This window comes from Pollicipes pollicipes, unplaced genomic scaffold (genome assembly GCF_011947565.3).
Source record: "Pollicipes pollicipes isolate AB1234 unplaced genomic scaffold, Ppol_2.1 Scaffold_5724;HRSCAF=6776_pilon_pilon_pilon, whole genome shotgun sequence".
Lineage (NCBI taxonomy): Eukaryota > Metazoa > Arthropoda > Thecostraca > Pollicipedomorpha > Pollicipedidae > Pollicipes > Pollicipes pollicipes.
The window spans coordinates 7,823,228-7,845,838 of record NW_023596746.1 but is presented as its reverse complement, the minus strand read 5'-3'; the positions used below and the strand labels follow the sequence as shown (position 1 = coordinate 7,845,838).

The following is a 22,611-nucleotide window of genomic DNA, read 5'->3' as shown; positions in this document are numbered from 1 at the left end:
TACATGTGTTTTTGGTGGTCTTTTCAGATTTCTTGAGACAGGGACATGGACAGATGTGTTACTTGGACTTGATGAAAATTGGAGGTCCCTAATGAAAATTAGAGGTCACTGATTTAAATTACACTGGTAAATCTTGGTTGAAAAATGTGCTACCTAGCTTAATCCCTGATGGTTTGGAAATTAAAAATCAAAGCAATCTAAAGGCTCATCTGATCTGAAGTTGGGTACCTTTTAACCTTATTTGAACTCATGGTCATGACCAAGGAACCTCAAAATTTGATGCAAGTAAACTCACATACAGCTGTATATGCCTGGTGAATTGTGTCTCCAGCTCTTTAAGTAATTGAGGTTTAAGGGGAGGGACAAATTAACCAACCAGTCATCTAGATGCATACCTATATGCTCTAAGGTAAAGAAGACTCCTTTTTAACTGCTGTAACTACTATTTAATTACTCTAAGGTGACCGAAACACATGCCAAATATTGGATGGAGGATCTGGAGCTATTTTGACCATTTATAAACATAGCAGTGGAAATAAAAGTAGCCATTAGATGTGAGTTTGATTCTCAGGAAAACCTTGACTTTCCCCTGATCATCAGATATCACTGGCCCCCACCCCCAAGCAGAGGATCAAGCCTGGCCCTAAGCATTGGTCTACTGGTCTGCCATTTTTGGCAGATTGGCAAATAACATTTGGGAAGGAAAGTTCCAAAAGGACCTGAAAGACCCTGATCAGTGCTGCTCCTTTGAAGGTTTGTACTGATAGCTTTCAGGTACTTCCAGCAGGACATGATGGTCAGAACTTGCATTATGGCTGTCTGGGCCTGGTTCTGTAGATTGTATGTGTCTAGGGCTTTTCCTAACACTTTTTGTAGGTATTTTCACTAGGAGATTCAAGAACCTAAGTTGGCATGATATCCCATTCATTTACCACACACCACACACATATATTGTGGCAATAAAGACTATGGTGGGTTTCTTGGGCTTTATGGTGTCTGAGTGTTGTGATCTGTGAGGGTGTCTTTGATTGTGTCATGCTGGAATAGTTTTTTCAGGGTTGAATCTTTGCATGTGATTTTCTGGTACTCTATGAACATGTTTCCCCTACTTCTCCCCAGTTAGCACATGCTTAGTAGTTTGTATGCCATAAGCCTCTCCTCATACTCAAGGTTTGTCACTCTCCAAAACAGCTTGGTTGATGTCTTTTTTACTGTTTTAAAGTATTGGTTTCCACATTACATTGAGCCTCACATGCAATTGCCATATTTAAGGTAAGACCCTTCCAAAGCTTTGCACAGCAAAGGCAGAGACCCAATGTCTATGAATGAATTTATAGTAAGGCCTGCCAAATATCTGAGTAACAGAGCAAAGGACAGCCCAATCAGCACCAATGCTTTTTGGGGTTCTTAAACTACACTAACTGCTTTGATGCACTTTCTTCCATGGTGCACTTATGTTGATGATTTTTTTGCCGAATACACAGGGCTATGTGCAGTTTCTCACTGAAAGGCAGTTGCCACATGTTTGCACATTCTTCCAGCACTGCAATATCTCCTGGTTTGCTGCTGTGCACCTGTTCACTTGCATGTATCATTCCACAGTTCTATGAAGATAACACAGGCATTGGAAATGAAGATGGCATCACCCTTGTCAAATGATGAGGAAGTGGTAAGTAGATAATGCCATTTTGCGTCAAACTATGCATACAGGTATGGGGTAGGGGCTCTGTTCCCACAGTCTGCTCTTCTGGGACATGTGGTCAGCCATACTCTTTTGAATGTTCTTATATTTTAGGTTTGTGTGTTGGATACATAGGAGTGTTTGATCATGGCTACATTGCCAAAAATAAGTTTAGTTGCATGCTCCTTTGTTCTAGATTCTTCAGAATGATGATGATGGGTTACTACTTACAGAAATGAAATATAATAAAATGAAATGATGTAGCAAGAAAGCTATTGAAAGACATAGGGTCCCTCACCTGGATTTGTTATAGAACATGACCCCAACTGCTTTTGCCCACAGGCCACACAGAAGTTCTTGGAACTTGTGAACAAGGCTCGCAACAGGAAGGGAGGCTGGTCCCTATCACGTGGAAAACTGCTGTCAAGTTCCTCATGGCTCGCAAGTTTGATGTGGATAGGCAAGTAACAGCAGTGGAGCTGGTTGACCGGGAGCAAAGCTAATCATGAATTGGGAACAAGCAGTGTTCATATTTGACTTTCAGACACGTTTTCGCGGTACAGTCTCGGTCACATTCTTCCCACTTTTATGCACATAGTTATGTGGGATGAATTAAGGGATAAGTGGGTGGTGAAAAACAAGTTATGGCGAAGGTTAGGATATGATTGTCGTAAGGTTGAGTAAAAATAGGTTTTTGGTGAGGATGCTGTATCTTGAGGTACCTATTGCAACCAATGTTGCCATGCTGAGCAGGCAACATCTTGGAATGGCAAGGTTATGCCCATTCTTATTCTGATCAAAATCAAACAACACTTGAGGAACAATAAACTGTTTTTACATGTAACAAACTATGTTGTTTTGAGGCAGCTCTGCAGTACCTTGTGTATCTTTGTAATCTCGAAAAGTTGTTAGTTGACTTGGAGAAGTTTTGACCCATCCCTGAGTCAGTTGATACTGGATTGTACACAAGACATCCCTGGAATCAGGCTCACTGAAATGCAAAATGACTAAATATGTCAAAATAATGCCACAGCTATTTTAACAGCATGCACATAAACCATTCTCTAATCGCTGATATGTGACTTGTTAAACACTAAGACCTGATACAGACTCACAAAGTTGTATGCCCTTAGATTCATTGTGCATTTCTTTCTTCAGGCAATATTTATTTTCCTCTTCCAGGGCTAGTGTAATTCACACCATTTGCATTTTTTTCTTTATTTCGCAACTTCGGCCGTACCCGCCCGACGCATAATTGGTTCGTGTCGACTTCTTTGTTTTGCCAGGGCACTGACGCTTTACGAGCAGCACGAACGGACACGGCTGATGGAAAACCTGACCGACTTTCACCCCCATGAAGACCCGCTGAAAAGTGAACTCGAGATGAAAAAGTTCACTCTGTTGGTAAGTAGGTGACAATCATAGCAGCAGGGCGTTTGGCAGCGAATCGTTTGATGCAGCGGCCGGCTGGGTCGTCACATGTCGCATGATAGGCTACGGTGTTTATGCGATGTAATGTGCTTCATATTCACCTGCTGTTGTCCTGCTGTCGAGCCCTGTTTACCATTGCAGCACTGCTTGACCCTGTGTGCCACTGTCCCGCCACCAAAACGTCGTACCGCTGTCCTGCCGTGTGACGGTGTGTACCACTGCGCCGTCCTGTGACCCTGTGCACCATTTTGCTGTCCTGTGACCCTGTGTACCATTGCGCCATTCTAAGACCCTGCGCACCGTTGCGCCGCCCTGTGACCATGTGCGCCATTATCTTATCAGATTCTACCTCTGTGCCACTGCCTGACCACTTGTTCTCCTGTCCCTTCATCTGGTATGTGTACCTCTGTCCCCTGTTCAGCCATGCGCACCATCCGCCTTCCTCGCCGCCCTGCCTCCTGTCCACCGTTCCCCCGACAACGGCACCCACGCACCGCGGTTGTCATGTCGTCGGTCGGGATTGTCGTTTTCCGTTTTCGAGCCGTTTTTCCGTTATGTGACCGTGTGCTGCAGTCCTGTCGTGGTACCCAGAACACTCTTGTCTCTCCCTCTGGCCCTGTGTACTGTTGGGTCCCATCTGAAGCTGTACGTTGACCATTGGTACCAGTGCGCGGTCGCCTGATCTTGTATATGGTGTGGTCGTATGGATCAGTGATGCGCCGCCCCCACCTGGTGTGCCGCCATCATTCTGTAGGACCATGTGTACTGTTGTCTCCTTGTCTGGCCCTGATAACTGTTGCCTCCCCCCTCCATTTCTTAATTCAAGTGCTGTTGTCTTATCACACGACCCCCAGATGCATCACCATCCATAGTATAACCCTCTGTACTGTTGTTCCGCCACAGGAGGCTGTGTTCTGTGTTCCCACCACCTGGCATTATGCGCCGTTGTCCCACCATCTGACCCCATGCACTGTCGTTAAACCACCTGACCCTCCGCACTCTTGTCTCACCACCTGACCCTCTGCAATGTTGTCCCACCATCCGACCCTCTGTACCGTTGCCCCACCTCCTGGTGCTATGTTCCGTATTCCAACGACCTGACCCTATGTATGATTGTCCCGCCACCTGGGACTATGACGCTGTCTCGCAGCCTGACTGTGTACCGCCACCGTCTGCCCTACATACCGTGGTCCCACCGTCTGCTGGTGTGTACCGTCTCCCCACCGTCCTGCGCTCTGTACGGCTGTGTCACCGTCTGATCTCATACACCTGTGTTCTTCGTTCTGATTGTGGGTACCGTCGTCTCGTCACGTACCGTTGCACCGTTGTCCCGCTGTGTTCCCCTGCGTGCCGTTGCGCCATCGTTCCGCCCTGGCGTTGTGCCGTTGTCGGCCCTGTGCCCGGCTGTGCCGCATCTGACTCTGTGCCGGTGCAGCCGGTGCGGGACAGCTGCGGCGCCTCGATCGCCCTGTTTACGGCCCGGCTGCACAACCCGCACCTCTCCACCCACAAGGACACGCTGCAGGTCAGTCCGACGGCGCGCTCGGTGTCTACCCACTCTCAGACTGCTTTGGTCTTCCATCTGAACGGCCAACGACGTCCACTGCAGTGAGCTCGTCGTTACGTATTCGCTCAGACGGGTGTTTTACGGGCGCATGCTGTACCGATCTGTAACACGGAGGTAGTGACTTGTTGCATGGGCTGGTTGGAGAAGTTGGCATGTCAAGACACTGGATGTTTCGGCCGTAGCTAAATTTGCGAAGTTATATTTGCATGCGGGTGGCCAAGTGGAAACGTCAGGTGCCTTTGGTTGAAGCCATTTTCAATGTGTTTTGCGATAACCAGCGATAACAATCACATGAATTAGGCGAAGCATCCCGTTCTGTCCATGTAGAGAGCGACGGACGCAAGCGGTGGCTATTCGTTGGCTGGGCGTTCAGTTTGTCCCTGGCCGGTTGTTGGGCTTACGTAGGTGTAATGCCGTTGATACGGAGAGGATTTGACGCGGTAAACTCGTAAGTTCCCATGTTTGTCACGTTAAGCTGAAAGCGAGTACAGAACCACACGCATATTACCGACGAGGTGTAGTGCTCCTGTAAGCAACAAGATGCCAGTTTAGTGAACTTCTGTGCAGTGTTGTAATGTCCGGTGACGTCAATAAATGCAGCCATCGTCATTCCCTGAAGCTATCCACAATCTATGGCGTGGAGATATCTCTGCGACGCCCATGGTGTCCGGGGGCGCCCCGGAGGGGGCATCGCGTTTGGGGGGGGGGGGGCATCGCGTAAGGGGGGGGGGGGCGTCCCGGAGCGGGGAGTGGCGCCTGATAACCGGTGTGACGCGCTCGGCTCGGCAGGGCATCGTGTACCAGTTGGACGTGGCCATGGAGAACATCGACGCCCAGCGCAACGGCCTCGTCTTCATCTACGACATGTCCGACTCTAAATACTCCAACTTTGATTACGACCTCAGTCAGAAGATACTCAACCTTCTCAAGGTGGGCAGAGCGGCGGCGCGGTGGCGGGGGGTGGCGGATGTTCGGAACCATCCGTAGCTAGGCTGCAGTACCGTCGTTTGTGAATTGCGGGAGCGTACTACTGGTTACAGTTTGGTCTCATTCGGTGCAGGGAGCGCGGTGGCGTGTGCCGCAAACGTGCCGACCTGTTGCATAATTCGCATTTCATTGTAGCCGAGGGCTATTGTGGCTGCTGGAAGCGTGTTTTTGCGGAAAAAAATGAATGGGTACGAGAAGGAAAGTCTAATTTAAGACACACGTTATTTCTTATTGATGCATAAGGCATCAAATGAAATTGGACGAAGAGTGGTTAATAGAAGCCTAGCTTACTTCCACGCTGTGGGTTTTCAACGACAGGCGCTTTCAAGCAATGCTTTTCCTATATGGTCCCGCTTATGGAAACAACACAAGGTGGGTCCAAGGGCCTACTCAAACCGCAGTGAATAACGTCTCACGTGTAACGTCCGAGATACGGACGTGCTCGCCCAGGCAGTGGTCTGAGTCCAAGGGTCTTTTGTATATGTCCTTTGGTCGGGGTGGCTGAAGCTCGGCGCAGTCGTTACAATGCGCCGCGCTACCTCGCTGGGTAGCTTAGCATGTTCAGTTTAGATACCTTGTACGTGTGGGCAGGAAACCTAAGCTTTTCGGAACTGAATCATGGCGGGTCTGGGTGTATTGATGCAAGCAAGAGTGGCCTTTGGCTCCTGATCTTTTTCTGAATGATTTGGGTTCAGAGCGATTGATGTATGATTTCCCATCTTCTGCAGAGCTTTAGCATTCTTGCTGGCTTATAGATCTTTGTGATCTTCCCTGTTGGACCGTTAAGCGTCGCCTAATATTCTCCGAAAGATGTTTTAAGATCGCTAATGTTATCGCAATATGACTACTGTTTTCTTTACTTGTGTTTGGGAAGAGTTCTACTAGGTGTTGCGAATCTGTATCTCTTGCCAGCGCTAATGTATCTCCTTCATTAAAAACTGAAATTTGTTGGTTTCTCCATATCTTGTTCTCCAAGCTGTCAACATCTTTAAACAAAGTGTAAATGTCAGTGCTACTTACAATGTAAACATATTTCTCCCTGTCCATGCTGGGAGCGTCCAGGTATCATGTTCGTTCCGTCCATATATTTTCTTTCTTTTGATACTACTCATTTTTGCATGTATGTATCGCATCTTTGCCTCTCATCCATAACTGTGTCGAGTTCAGTTTTGCCTCCATTCGTTGCTGTCATCTTCTTCCTTCATTACCTCTTTTACAATAACTGTTGTCTCCGCTCATCTGGGTAATTGTAATGCGCTGTTTTGTCTCGTGTGCTTACTTATCGTATGTAACAAAGAGCTTATCGTTTTCTATGAGCCGTACACCTTGTTATTCTGTCCGAGATTGGTTGCGTCAAGAGGGGCTGAATACTGGTGAACAGTGTCTACATCTATCTTTTTTATTATTTTTACATGCTGACGATTTTTCAATCATGGGATATTGAACGTGCTTAAACTTGGCCATAAACATTCGTCTGCGTTACACTGGGAGAAATTATTGAACGATCAGACCTGAGGGCACATTGAATGCCGTATGCATGAACGAAGGGGAGAAGGAACCCACTTTTAAGAAACACCTAGCTGTGCTAAGGTGTCAAATGTCCCATGAAACCATGCAACCCATTTCTTCCGGTTTTATTCGACAAACATCAACGATGTCGTTAGCATGCATCACATGTCGCAGGACGCGCCTGGCGACTCAACTGCACTTATGAGGAAAAGTTTTCGGATCTGTGGGTTGTTTCACCGCTGAATTAAGATTTTCGCAAAGATCTTCCAAGATTTGGTTTACAGCGCTATGCCGTTTCTATTCAGACCGCACTGGATCGTGCTTGCACCATTCGAGCCGACAGTTTTCTATTGAGACCGTCTAGGTGGCGCCACCGCCGCGCCGTCCAGGTGCGGCGTCGCGATCAGCCGGTGCCGCCACAGAACCATGATCCACTAACCATGAGCTCTGGAGCGGCTTCGCTAGGGGGTGCCGTCAACGCCAATCGGTCTCGATTGCTCATGGAACTAGATGAGAACGATGCTCATCGTGGAAAACTTGGAGCGGGAGTTCTGCTGTTGCGGCCTCCAGCGGCATATTGTGTAATTTCTCTTCAGCCATGCGAGAGAGCACCGATGTGTACGTCGAATTTGTTCTCATCATGCCCCTCTGATCGTTTGCTGTTCAGCTGGCACTCATAGATCGTGTTTTGTGCAAGTCGGCTTGAAAAACCTACAGATGGCCTTGTCGCGTTTTGCTTACGGCTTGCAGTCCTCATTTCACCGGTGGAGAGATTTCTTTCCGTCTGAAGTGCTTACTAATTGTCTTCAGCGCCGTGGTTTTTGCTTTTGTCGCGTTCGGGAGGCTCGAAGTCTCTTACAGGTGAAAATAAAGTGATTGTTTTTGCGGTTAGTTTTGCCCGTCTAGCTGCTCTATCAGCGCGACACTACGACTTCGGTGCTGGTATTTTTCCTTCGGTCCCGTTCAGTTTTCACTTTCGCTCGACGAGATTAGTATCTATAAGTCAGACCTTTTCGAACGCTTCAAATGTTTTCGAAAAGTTAGATCACGCGGTCGGTACAGTCGTCGATCTTTGGCTGTATGGTCCTTACCGGCGTCTAATCGACCTCCGGCTGTACTCACCGCAGCTCCGCTCGCTTGTTTGTGACGGTTAGCCGGATGGGTCCCGTTCAAATGGGCCGCCCCGATCGTCTTTGAGACGGATGGCCAGCGAGAGATTTTATTGTTTGCCACCAGACGAAGCTGGCTGACTGTTGGGGTCATATTATTAGCCCCCATCCGCATTGGTGAAAACTGTTTCGGACTCGGCGTCGGGTAAAGTGCTGTCGGGTATCTTCCGTACTGAACGACGTCGTGGTGAATGCCACTTTCACATTGTTCACGTCCAGCGCTGTTCCAAGCACCCGAGTACCCCTGGACGGACTCGCGGCTCGCTGCCCTGGCCGTCCGCCCGACTGGAGTGTCCTGCCGGTCCGTCCGTCCAGCTGTCCGCCCAGCAGATCAGCGAACGAACAGCTGACCGCGGAGACCCTCCGTGCCTCACAGAACCGCGCCGTGTCCCCGCTTTCGCCCCGTGTTGAAGGCGCTAAGTGGATCCCTTGACTCGCCCCAGTGCCGTCACTGTCGGGGTCGCTGCCAGGCTGAAGGTTTCTGAGTGGTCCGCCATACTGATGGTGCCACTCCTGTCCCCGCCTTCGCATTACATTTCAGTCGGCGACTGTTCACCGCGGCAGGCGCCTGTTGCTCTCACAATATATATATATATATATATATATATATATATATATATATATATATAATGTATATATATATATATATATACATGTGTGTATGTATGTATGTATGTATATTGCATGTCAACACGCGCCCGGGTGACCGGTTGGACACCCTTCGTTTGGGGTGTCATTTGGATCCCCTGAGGTATCAGGTACTAAGAGAGCCAGAGGCGCCAAATTTACGGGTGTGCTGGCCTGTACGTGAACTCACTTAGGTCAAAGTTTGAGGTTCCTAGGTTATGACATTCCGGTCAAACAAGGGCAGACACGGTCAAGCTCCAGGTTGGTCTCCAAAGTACCCCTACAACCTAGATATCTGTTGTAAAAAGGTCACATGCTCATTCAAGTTCAGTGATCTTGTTTAACCTTTTTAGAGTCATCGTGACCAAAATCATACAAGACTACTTTGGGTTCTGTGTTTGAATAAGCAACAAAGATTACGCTAGGCAGCACGTCCTGCAAACCAAAATATTGACCTCGGTTACTTTAGGTCATTGACCTCTTCAACCTATAAGAAGTCCATTGAAGATGTATAGTGCCGTTCCTATTTTCAATTAATTAGAAATGGGCACCAGAAACCACCTCATACAGCAAGCCCCTGAGTCATATAGCATGTTGGTTTTGACCTTGGTTTGACGTCCACACGTAATCCTAGGTCGATGGAATGTGTTCATTCAAACGTTGTGCTGCCGTAAGAAGGTATCTCAGAGATGTATGGCTCCGTCTGACTCTCCGTTGTTGCATGAGATTGAACGGTTCTCTAGAAATGGACTTCGCTGAATCTGCGGCCTGACTTTGACCTGCTGTAGGTCAGCGACCTTACAAGGTACATGTAAATTTTTGATACCAAGCAATCTGCTATTCACTTGCGTACTGCCAGGCAAAATGTGTTGCGGCTACGCCACGCCGTTCGGAAACCATTCCGGAAAAAAACTTCGTGGGGTGGGGGTCAAATCGACTCCCCACCCGAGCGCGTGTTAAGGAGCTGGCATGCGACGAATGACGCTGTTTTCAAAAGGGTATTAGCTATACCATTTGTGCAAACTTGTCATACAGTGACGCGATAGCATGTCCAGGTGAATGAAGACAGTGCGGGCCGTCAGACGGCTCACTGTCGCACTGTGGAATGGGATGCGCCTAGCAGGAGGTTTGAGGAATAAGTCCTCTCCAAAAGTCGTTTTGGAGCTAAAGACGTAGAACGTGGTGGTTTTATATGTTCCTATTTGGTGTCTCTCCGAATATTTACACCATAACAGTTCTGCAGCGGTTAGACTTGAACATGCGCTGTACGGGAGGCGAGTAGGTGATTCCCACAGCTATGCCAAAGTTGTAGCCAATGACGGGTCTGTTGAAAGACACAAAGCGGCGATATTTCCGCTAGACGATGATTCGATATTTTGTAGGGTTGAAAGCCTCTTTTTGGAATGGCCTGTTTTCCTCGTTATCGGACTGGTAGCAGCAGAAGCCTCGTTTTTCCTGAGACCAAAGGCCGCATTTATCCATACGTGCTTATTTTAATATCAGCAAGCACTGATCGTCTCTGGAAACGCCGTTTGAATGCAGAAAGGTCCGTGACGAAATCTCGTTTCTTTCTCTTGAATTGGCCGATGAAAAATTGACATATATTCATTTGTTTGGCAAAGCCGACTGCCGTATGGCCGGACGGTGATAATGCAGTCGATCTGCCGTGGCGCCGGGTACGGACGCCTCCGACCTGCTGAAGAGGGGCGCCGCGTCACACTTGGGTCCCTTGCCCGGCGGTGGCGCGGTGATCCGACGCCGGTGAGCCGGTCCGCGGCGAGGCCCACCCCCGCGTGCCGGGACTGGAGCCTCAGCCGGAGCCAGCGGCGGGGCTGGCGACAGCGCCAGCCTGGCTGAGCCCCGAGCAGTGCGTGCCGCCGCGGGCGCTCCGAATGGCACCCGTCCGTGCGGCCGGCATCGACCGCAGCTCAGGGGAGCCGTCCCGGCTGGACAAAGGGGCTCCCCTCGGCTGGCGGCGGCTGGTGCGTGCCCCTAGGCGGCCGCCGGCGCCGCCGCCGCCGCTGCCGCCGATGTCTGGTCGATACGGGCCGGAGACAGCTGAGCGGCGGCGGCCGGCCAGTGCGGGCCACCCTCTGCCGCCGGCCGGCCCGCTCGCTCGCCGCGCGCCGCCGCCCGCCCGCGGGGACCTGAGCCGTCGCCGAGCGGCGCGGCCCGCGGCCCGGCGGCCGCCCGCCCCCGCCCCCGGCTCCGGCCTGGCCCGGCCCGCCCGCCCCCGCCCGCGACGTCAGCCAGGTGAGCGGCGTCGGCACCGGGCCGACCGCCGGCGCCGAGCCGGCCTGCACGGGCCGCCATGACGCCGCTATCCCGCTGCTCCGGCCGCGCAGTCGCCGGTGTGACGAAACGGTCAGCGACGGCCGAGGTGCCCTAGCTAATCTGGCACCGACGAGTTCAGTTTTTCTGCGTGCGTTGTGGTGATATGCAAGGCTATAGAAACAATACAATGCATTTATTGTAGTAGCCATCCTTTATGTATGGCTTCGCCACGTATGTCGAATATTTACGCATTTCTCACATTTGATTTGTAAGTTCTGTCGATTCAAAGTACGAAAAGGTCGGGGGATGCCAAAATTAATATCGCCCTTGTAATCTTTGAAATGCAAAAATAAACGCATCGTCGAGGTACGTATGACATTGGGCGCGATTGAAATTTTCTTAATTTGCTTGTTCGTGTAAAGTCTATGTGTTTTGAGCTCACTAGCATATCGGGAGTCTAGCGTAGTAACCAGTTTTGTGTTGTCAATAACGATTATGGCTATTTGTAGAGGACCTGGTTCAACCACCCAGGCATCTTGCCCCACAGCGCGGCGCTAGGAAGACTGATACACTGGATGTCGCTGCCACAAACGGCCGTGGTAACCTGTGGCTACCAGGTTCTGGCATATTGACGCAGCTACCAGTAGTCCATCGATGCCGCAAAATGACTTTGGACCAAGTGAGACGAAATGTGCGCGGGCTGAACGAGATCGTTAGATAGCCTTGAACGAGACATCGCTCAACTGTGATATACTGCATATTTAAATGTAATGATGCCTTGGCTCTTCATGTCGGGGTACATTTAGGCATTCATGGTGTAATTCCTCCAAAACTTTAGACAAAATCTGCGTGGCATCTGCTCTTTCCAAAAACATTTGGTGAGTGGTCTCGCGTACCGGCGAAAGTCTAGGCATAGTATCCAAACAATGGTACATATACATACATACATATACATGCATTTATATATATATATATATATATATATATATATATCCATTGGTGTAGCTAGGATTTTGTCCAAAAGAGGGCCAAATCGGTGCATGAGGTCACTTCAGGCAAGAGTAGCCCCATTTCGTTGCTACATGAGGGTCCCGATGGTTTAGTCGGAAGGGGGTATTTAGGCTCGCGACCCTAGTTTGAGGCATCGAGCTCCTGTTTTCGATGCTAAAAAAGCCCAGTGTGCGTCTTAAACTGCTAAAGAATGCTAGGAGCTTTGAACGGCAAGCTGCGTAAACTGCCAAAGTTTTTGGCCCATGCGGCCATGGGGCCATGGGCCCATTTTGGCCACTTAAAATTCTCGCTTGGCTACACCATTGTACTGTCAAAAATCTGCTGATCCACCCAAAACAATTGTTCTAAACGCTTTTGACCATTATTTCTGTAGCACTGCAATGTTGGCTCACGTGGCAGTAGCAAGCAAGAAGCGAAATGAGTTTTATCTTACATAAGTCTACACAAAACCTTAATAAGGATTGCTTAGGAATGTTGCTGTTTGCGACGAATCTATCGAGGGAGCTTATGCCGACAAGCATGGCCCGTACTGAACTGTTTTGGGAAGCTGTGGCAGCACCCTCAACTTTCATAAAATTTAGGCGAGGCCTTAAGCTTGGCATTGGAAAAATTGACTTGAAAAAATTGAAAAAGACCTTTTTCAACCCTTTTTTGGAAGTTTCACTAGGACGAGACCCCCGGAGAAAACCAGTCTTATAAGATGTATGCTTCTCGAACGCAGCCCGTCCGTCATGCGAAGCGATTCCTTGGTTCTGAAGCGCGATCGTCTCACTGAACAAGCGTGCCAGGGCTGTGGCCCCGCACCTGCTGAGGTCCGCACCGAATGGCGTTGGCGGCCGGCGGCTCCCAGCCAATGACCTGATGGCACAGGGCCGCTGAGCGCAGGCGATCCGTGGCCATCTCTCACGACAGTCCGTGAGGACACCAAGATGGCAACAGTCGCAATGGCACGTGTGAGAACGGTACCCTTGGCTAAGCTCACCATCCTCCTGTCACTGTATCCTCTGGTCTCCACTGCGGAGTGTGTACAACTCCGACTTTTCTGTCATGGTATGCTGGTCTCAACCCACGATTCCCATTGTTCAAAACCAGTGAGTGGCTGGCTATCGTAAAACCAGTAAGAAAACCAGTGAGTGGTTCAATATCCGTAAACACAGTGATTGGATGATTTGGCTGGTCGCCTTTTGCTTTGCGAATGGGAAAAAAATTGGGATGCCGTTAGTCCGCAAACAATGCCCTAGCGGCGGAAACCTACCAGCATGGCCCTAAATGCATGGGCGCCAGCAAATCATGGTGGGTACTGACGTAGACACCAGGTGTAATCTCGGGCAGTGCAGACTAACATTTGGATGCTGGCCAAGCTCCGACACTGTTAGCACAGACACCACTCGAGTATCGTCAGATAGAAGTGACTGGAAGTCGGGCCACGGGCGTACGCTGCCTCCGGCGCCATGAAGCACAGACATCGTAGAAAGTTACTGCATGTCTTCCTGAATCATTGTCATTTTCTTTGTCAGTCGTTTTATCGATCGTAACCTTGCGGTTTTTGTTGCCCTGAGTGGACCCGAGAAGGCCCAGACACTGTCAGACTGTAGAAGACCCAAACGTAGTAGTAGCTTATCACTATGCGGCTCCAGTAGTCGTACCATAGTGTTTCTACGCAATTAGTAGAACTTTTAATGAGTGAACGCGAAAGTTGGTGCTTTTGTATGCTGGGGGATGGAAAGTTTTTTCAGCCGTCGCAAAACCAAAGGTAACTTCTTGTCGATGTTTGTCAGAGACCACAAAAATTGGAACATTTTTCGCTGGCACGATGCCTCCCATGGAATCTGTGTTGATGTCAACACGCTTGCAAGCATGCATGCGACGCCGTGGCTGAGTGAAGGTGCGGCCAATTAAGCGCCATGCGAATTGCGTGTCCCGCCACAGACGTCCAATCCAGCATGTATTGGAAGTGGAGTCTCCTACCCGCCAGCAATCCGCGCTATCGATCCACTCAGCGCCAAACCCTGCTCCGGCGTGGCCACGCACACACGCGCGCCACGTGCTGGCTGTGTCTCGCCCGTGTATGTCGGCGTGCGGCAGAGGGCCGCTCTGTGCCTGTGCCGTGCCGTGCCATGTCGTGTTGCGACCCGGCTCCGGCTCCGGCTCGGCTGATGGCCGCCTCTGCCGCGACCGGAGGGCCGCCCTGTGCCTTTGCCGTGCCGTGCCTCGACCCGGCGTCACTTCCGGCTCCAGCTCGGCTGATGGCCTCCTCTGCCACCGGCGGAGGGCCGCCCTGTGCCTGTGCCTTGCCGTGCCGTGCCGTGCCGCGGCCCGGCGTTGGCTCCGGCTCAGCTGATGGCCGCCTCTGCCGCCGGCAGGGCGGCTACCCGGCGCGACTGAAGAAAGTGCTGATCGTGACGGCGCCGCTCTGGTTCCGCGCGCCCTTCAAGATCCTGCGCCTGTTCGTGCGTGAGAAGCTCCGCGACCGAGTGTGGACTGTCAGCAGGCCTCAGGTGGGTGCCGGCGACCGGCCGAGCGCCGACGGCGTCCTGGCGCGCCATCTTGGCTGTGAGCACGCGCGGTATGGTGTGACGCTAGGTGCTTGGTTCAAGCTTACCACGCTTGTTTGTGTTTGTTCACCTGGTATCCAGATTGGTTGGCGTAGGCCGTTTTTGGTTTGAGGCCCGCCGTTGTTTTGCTGCGTGGTGCTGCCCTGCCATCTGCCGGCGCCGGCGCCAAGTGAGGGTTGGCGTGTCCTGCTGCAGTTGTCGCTGCACATAGCTCGCGAGTCGCTGCCGGTGCAGTTTGGCGGAACGCTGCACGCCGACCATGCCCAGTGGCTGCGCGAATGCCACATGTCGATGAGTAACAGGACGGATGGTGACCTCTGCGACATCAGCCTCACCCAGGTGAGAGCGGCGGCCTCACCCAGGTGAGGGCCACGCCAGGGCTGCCGCTGCTTGTTGAAAGATTATGACAATTCACCTGGCGATGGGGCTGGCAGCTCACGAAGGTGGTGAAAACTAGCCGCTGCTTTTTGTCGAACGCAACTGTAACGTACGTTCAATGACGCCGGGAACTCGGCGGCACTGTTCCAACGGATTGGCTGGCCACTTGGATATTTTGGTCGTGGTCGTTGAGGGACGTGAGTGCAGCTCACTGCTTTGACAGGCGTCCTACGCTTTATATTTAATCAAAATGAATTCTGTTGTTGGAGAGCTCATGTGAACCGTCCAGCATCATGTACAGTGATAACTAGTCCGCAATTTCACGTCAAAGTTTCCGACTTTGACGAGCCGGTGGCTCGCTGACAGAGACGTGAACTGAAAGACCACTTTAATTGATGCGACGTAGGACATCAGTGTGATGCAATCATCCATGTTTTGGTGCCCGTTGCCACCGTGACGTGTTCGATCCGGGGGTGCTTGTTAGGCCGCTGATGTCATTCGTGTCCATAATGTCTTGGATACCTTGGCGGTCTGATATTTGTGGTGTGTGCGCCTCTGATGACCCTTGGCGCCTAAGAGCCTGATGTCTCTGAAGGCCCTGATGTTTCTGTGGGACGTTTAGGTTGTGTTCCACATTTGTACAGGGTTTTGAACTGAAATAGCCGTCCTGAATATCATTCGTTGCAGTTCACAGTCGTGCCGTTCTTTGAAAGTAAACCCCTGTGGTTTCTGAACTTACGTCCGCAAATATGTGGAGACTATTTCAAGGTCACCCAGGCATGCATGACGCCTTACAAACACCATTCAAGATCTGCCGGTTAGTTGGTCGTTCGGCGATCAAGGCCAAGTAAAATATAATTGTCCAGTCGTTCATACCTGGCTTTTGTGAGCACTATTTCCAGAAACGGCCGTCAATTGGCTCTCAATCATTGTTGTACAAGGTACGATGACGCAATGAAACAATGACGTGTTGAGGAGCATATTAACTAAGTACAGACATTTGGTTTCCTAGAGCGGTCTTTTCCACATAAAAGCATACGATCTGATACAAGTAGCTCATTTCATCACATCTGCTGCTTGCTTCAATTTCATATGTGGAGCACTCCCTTCAATCTTTCTGAGATATTTCCATGAGTCTGCCTGTTGGCTGGGATCGATGGCCTGGCGACGCTGCTGTTTTGCGAACCCCGTTTTTTATTTAATTTATAGACCCTTGTGGTCTCTGGTCCGTTGTGTTTTGGTTTGACGGAACCTTGCCGCCCTCAATAACTCTGGGTACGTCGCTAAGTTTCAAGGCATGGGGGAGGGAGTCACGGGCGCTTCTGGAGGCTTCAGGCTTTCAGGCTTCCTGACATTCTTTGGAGCCACTGACGGCTTTGAGAGAGCTCTGTGCCCTCTGACTATTTGGAGTCTGTGTGGCTATCCGGATGTATCTACGTCTCCTGGAACTAGCGAGCCCCCCGGCATTTTGATCTTCCCCTGATTACGGTGTCTCATCTGGTTTGGAATCATAAGTCCCCTGAAGGAATGGGGTCCTCCAACATCAGTGGTTTGCAAAAGCAGTGATGCTCCAACAACGCAAACTGTTAGTACGCTCGGAAATATTCACAAAACTGTCTGGCCCCAGAAACATTATAGCGTCTCAAGAGATGTCAAGTGGTTTGCAGAAACATCACGGGCCGACAGAACTAGCAGGATGGTCTCGGAAACATTGGAACCCACAGAAGGTTCATAGCCAACACAAACAGAGAGCAAAAAAAAACAACAAAAAACATTGCGGCCAAAACCATATGTAAAGTACTTTCAGGACCATCATAAGGCAACATGGAAACACCGGGCCCCAAGAAACGCTAGAGACCCACACGCAGCGAGAGCCCAAAAATATCTGACCCCAAAAAGCAAGGTCCAGTAGAAAGAACCACCAGAATGTACTCAAGATGGTCATCGTTCCCAGAAGCATTAGAGGCATAACATCATCAGGGTCCAAACGCGTCCGAAACTCCTAGAAGCTCGCAGCTCAGCGCCAGCTGCAGACCGCTGCTTATCCGTGTGGAATGTAACGCCGCAGCTGATGCCTCCAAAGACACAGGGGCCCAAAGGTCCTGTGTTTGTGTCCCCTCCCTCCGTCCAAGGATCACCCGCTTCATGGGGATATTGCCGACCGCGAGAACGAACGGTTGAGAAATACCAGGAGTAATTAAAGCATTGGAACCTAAGAAACATCAGGAAAAACACGGAAACAAACGTGCCACAGAGACAGGGACACCCAGAATGTAACGTGACCATAAGCATCACTGCCCCCAAAACACTGGAGACACATGAGCACGAGGAAAAAGGCGTTTAAGAAAGGGCCTTCATTGATCCTCAAAGGTCTGGGGCACAAGGTACACGAGCATCAGATGTCACATTAAGGTCCGGATGGGTAAAAACATCGAAGGGATGCGGGAGCCGTGTGGGGAGGGGGGGGGGGGGGGGGAGATCGCGAAAGTCTACCGTGATCATGAAGGCTTCAGAGGTCTTGTTAGTTCATACCTTGATAGGTAACCGTAATTATGTGATGACTATCGGAACCATGATCATAACCGCCATAGTTACGTCGGTGTGAGTTGTGGAATGCTTTAGAATATAAGGACCATGATGCAAAATCACGTAGGTAATTTGGGCATGCGTTGCCGGAGTGAGTTGTGTGGCTGCCACAACACTTGTCGAAATATTTTTACTCGTTTCTGGTTACTACGACATAGGTAAATCGAGTTCCCAGATAGTGTTTCACGCCTGTCACCATATCATGCCCTGCCAGTGACGTCATAGGTCCCAGTGGTCCCCTGCCGGCGGGATTAGCGTGCCCGGCATCTGCCGCCGCCAGCGAGCTGATGAGGTCGGCCGCTCCGCCTCCGCTCCCCTGACCTGACCTGACCTGACCTGACCTGACCTGACCTGCCCGGTCCGTGCAGCTGGACTGCGAGCGGGTCGGCATGACGGTGGACGATGTGGCCAACGCCAACTCGTCGGCGGAGGCGAGCGGCGCCAGCGAGGTGTCAGAGGCGTCCTTCTCGTCGGACGGCGACGGCAACGTGCGACGAGCGGCCGCCACGCCGCCGCCGGCCGGCTCGCACTCGCCGGAGCCGGCCGCCTGCTCCGAGAGCTCCGGCTTCTCGGACGATGACTCGCTGCACATGGACGACGGCCGCGGCGCCACGCTGCAGGAGCTGCTCGGCCAGCTGGAGGCCAAGGGGCGCAGACAGCTGTACGACGACTACTGGGAGATCAAGGCCCAGGCGCCGGCCGGCACCTTCAACCACTCCATGTGAGTGCCACTGGAGCCCGATCGCCCATGTGGGGAGACAATGCCGTTCGTTGAGACGCCGACCGGGATTAGCTGCTGAGACGTATTTGGGTCATTTGTCGTACAACTGTGCTCCGAAATTGGCACATTAGTTTTTAAACTGACACGCGATGCAGCATAACGCTCTGCGCACGCTGTCGCTCTCTAGCCCGATTTTCACGTACGGACCAGCAGTCCAACAGTCCCCTCGGACAGCCCGCCTGCTGCTGGCGTCATCCTACGTCACCGCACTGTCCGCAACAGCTGACCGTGAGGCAGTGGGCTGGCCTTACCCTTCACTTCTGGTCCAAAACCGGCGGCGAAATTCGCTCCGGCTTAAGTTGGAGACAGCTGCCTTCTGCTGAGCGTTGGCATCCAGCGTCCCTGCAGCTGGAAGGAGCCGATGGGGATCCAACCTGGTGTCTCAATCCGACTCAAATCTTCCGTTAACATTGAGTGCCCATGCACCAAATTGGTGCATGTGATCCTCAATATTGGGGTTCGTCTGCCCACATTTGCATAAAGTTCAGCCCCGTCTTGCCCGCACAACTTCGTCCCCTGAAGTGAAGTCACTGCCGCACTATGTGCCTGGTCACCATTATCTCTGAGCATGATGCAACTTCGCTTCTAATTCCTGGCCAGTACCTGGCTATGGTACGATTTATGGTAGCTATCCAGAGCAATGCCTGGTTCATGAACGCTTCTGGTCTGATAAACGGTCTTGTACAAATACAAATTATAACAATGCTGCTTCTGGATCTCAAAATTCGCTTTTACAGCTCATGTGCTTGAAAATCAGCCAAATCCGTAATATGTGCTAGGCTGCTCGGACATGTGTTTTTTTTGCAGGCACGCCATCAATATAAGACTGTAGTCTGACAATCTGCTGTGCGCACGGGTTACCGACCATTGTATCTGGTAGAGCAGTTGTCCTTTCATCACAGTCCCTGGACGGCTATCGAAAACCCAGCGTCCAACGCACTGTGCTGGCGGCCTTCACTGTAACATTTGCTGGCATTTGCTACTGTATGTCATTAGCTAAACAAAACCGCCGCAGTACAGCTCTTCAGAAATTGTGTTGGGATTCTGATGAAAGAAGTTGGGGTTCTACAGTAAACACCAACAAGCCTAAAGATGTTGGTCTATCAATTGCATCCATACACGGATATGCCATATTTCATGGAGCACATCTTCACCTGCAAAAAAGCTCGGATGGATTGAGCGCCTCGTAGTTCGGTGGTTAGGACGACTCTTTGAAAGTGGGGTTGGAGGTTTTCACCAGTCCCCACTTTCTTCCCGTCCTGTGGGGTCCCACTGCCGGCGGGATCTTTACTGGTGATTGACGTTATTCAAGGTCACTTGGGCCCTTTTGCGCCATTTAACTGTCCATCATGCGCGTGGTGTTCGACCTACTTCTGACCGGCGGCGGCGGCCGCGCCTGGCGTCGGAGCCATACCGCGCGGCTGACGGCCCGACCCGACCTGACCCGACCCTGCGCTCCGCCAGGGTACCGGCCAACCGCGGCAAGAACCGGTACAGCGACGTGCTGTGCTACGACCATAGCCGGGTCACGCTCTCCCAGGTCGACGACGACCCCAACTCGGACTACATCAACGCCAACTACGTGGACGGCTACAAGCAGAAGAACGCCTTCATCTCGTCCCAAGGTGGGTGCCGCCCTGGGGAGGGGAAGGGGGGGGGGAGCAGGCCGGCCTGGCCCGGCCCAGCCCGACCCGACCCGACCCGACCCGGCGAGCGGAGCAGGCCGCCGCCTCCGTCCGAGCGTGTTCTCCTTTGGGACGCCGTATGTACCGGTGGTGCTGGTCTCCGGCGGTGAGCACCGCCGCGTCAGTCCGGTGGCCGTGTGTGTCAGGTGAACACGTGTGAGATCGACGGCGGGTGACGCTGTGTGAACCGGATGTGAGCGCCTCGTGCCGTGTGCACCGCCGCACGTCTGGCTGTGTGTCACCGTGTGACTGAGCGCGCGCGCGCCGGGCAGGTCCGATTCCGGGTACGTTCGCCGACTTCTGGCGGATGGTGTGGGAGCAGCGCGTGCTGCTGATCGTCATGACCACGCGGCTGGTGGAGCAGGGCCGCACCAAGTGCGGCCGGTACTGGCCGCTCGAGCTGGGCCACGAGACGCGCCACGGCTTCTTCACCATCGAGAACCTGGGCGTTACGCAGGAGGACTGCTACAACGTCAGCCAGCTGCTGCTGACGGACACGCGCTCGTCGCAGACGCGCCAGGTGAGGCGGCGCTCGGCGCGGCGGCCGCTCCCGTCCCACCACGCGGGGCGCGGACCGTAGGCTAGGTCTGGCGTAAATCGGCGGGGCGCATGCGCTCAGTGTGTATTTGGGACTGGTTCTCCAAACCGATCGCCATTTTTCTCAAATGGGAAGGCTGCGTCGTAGGCTCATTCGTCCGTTAAAGGAAGCGTTCCATGTTTGTACGGGGTTTTGAGCTGAAATGGCCCTCTCGAAGATCATTCGGTGTAGTTCACAGCCCTACCATCGTAAAAATATCTAGTTCCTGAGCTTCACGCCCGCGAAAATGTGGAAAGATATATCGTGGAGAGTCTTTCAAAGTTCCGTTAACACTCATGACGTCATGATAACGTCATGCAAATCCTGCCATTTCATAAGCCATGTGGCGATCAAGGCCAATAAAAATATATTTGTTGAGTTGTTCATATCTGGCGTTCGCGAGCACGCCCGCCAGATACGACGGCTCTTGATCGAGTAAATCAGTGCTGTGATGATTATTCAAGAGCCTTACATAAACTACGTTTTGTCCTACGTGTATAAGAAGTTATACGTTCTCCCTAGCTACAACAGAATTCAGACTTTTAATCAAATAATTTAAGAATATCGCTTTAACCGAGCGTTTGAATGCAAGGAAACGTCTTAAACTTACCGATAAATTATGCAATAACACCACGAGAAAGGGCCAAAGACCAAGCGCATAACGATATTGAGCTTAGCGAATACTTCCAGCCCGTGCTGCCATCTCTCAGAAGATAGCAGCTGCGATCTTGAAATGTAGAACATTCCCTTGAAAGGTGGCCAGAATTGTTGTTCAAGAGCGGTCACTTTCGTTTCACCCGATGTTTGGCGTCGCTAGACTGGTGCAGGACGGATGCCGAAGCCGCGTCCAGCGTCGGCCGTCGTGACGCGACGCCCGGAGCGTCGCTGACCTCCAACCTCTGATCCCTGACCGGCCGTCTCCCCGTCCGTTCAGGTGACCCACTTCCTCTTCACGGCGTGGCCCGACTACAACGTGCCGCACTCGGCGGACGCCATGCTGCGCTTCCTGGCGGCCGTGCGCCAGACGCAGGAGCGGCGCCTGGCCGAGCTCAGCCCGTCCTGGAGCGGCCACCCGCTCGGCCCGCCCATACTGGTGCACTGCAGCGCCGGCATCGGACGCACAGGTATGGAGCGCCAACTGTGTTCCCTGTGGAACGCCCCCGACCGCTGCCGAGGGTGGCGTGCGCGCTGGCGGGTGCGTGCGTGCTTGTGTCGAACTCTTCACTCGGGGAAGCGTGAGAGGGCAGTGGCTGACGCTCATTTGGCCGGTTGGTTGGCTGGTGTCGGCGCGACCCGTTGCCTGACTGCCCGCCGTGTCCGACAGGCACGTTCTGCACGCTGGACATCTGCATCCGCCGGCTGGAGGACGTGGGCACGGTGGATGTGCAGGGCACCGTGGAGAAGGTGCGCTCCCAGCGGGCGCACAGCATCCAGATGCCCGACCAGTTTGTGTTCTGCCACACGGCGTTGGCCGACTACGCGGTGTCGCGCGGCTACCTGACGGCCGAGGAGGTGGCCGCCGTCCAGCTGCTGGCCGAGCGTTCCGCCGCCGACTCCGACTGAGGCGGCACCGGGTACGCCGGCGCGCCGCGCGCCGGGCCGCGAGCTCTGCTGGGTCGCCGTGTGCGGGAGCGGGTCGCAGCGGCACGGCCTCCGTCGGCGCCCGGCGCCGGTCGCCGGCCCGGCCCGGCCCGGGGCGGCTGAGGGTCGGTCCGGCCTGAGGTCGGCGTGGCCCGGCGCCGGCGGGCCGGACGCCCCCAGGCGCCGGGAGGCGCGTGCTGGCCGGCCCAGCG

The 22,611-nt window shown here is 52.5% G+C and overlaps 2 protein-coding genes across 2 annotated transcripts in view; one reads left to right on the top strand and one right to left on the bottom strand.

Moving 5' to 3' along the window:
- LOC119102421 (regulatory-associated protein of mTOR-like) overlaps window positions 1–1,445 on the bottom strand; it is an 8,473-nt gene extending 7,028 nt beyond the window's left edge. The window contains exon 1 of the mRNA XM_037225787.1: window positions 1,423–1,445. Coding sequence (XP_037081682.1) covers window positions 1,423–1,445 — 23 coding nt within the window. The remainder of the gene's footprint in view (window positions 1–1,422) is intronic.
- A 157-nt stretch (window positions 1,446–1,602) lies between these two features.
- On the top strand, window positions 1,603–22,399 carry LOC119103922 (tyrosine-protein phosphatase non-receptor type 9-like). The gene is given in 13 exon segments (XM_037227620.1): window positions 1,603–1,669; window positions 2,024–2,080; window positions 2,083–2,141; window positions 2,968–3,085; window positions 4,548–4,637; window positions 5,469–5,609; window positions 14,620–14,754; window positions 15,007–15,150; window positions 18,144–18,496; window positions 20,021–20,181; window positions 20,514–20,761; window positions 21,753–21,942; window positions 22,143–22,399. Coding segments are annotated over 13 exon segments (1,998 nt in total). The 5' UTR covers window positions 1,603–1,606; the 3' UTR covers window positions 22,382–22,399.
- Window positions 22,400–22,611: the final 212 nt, after the last annotated feature.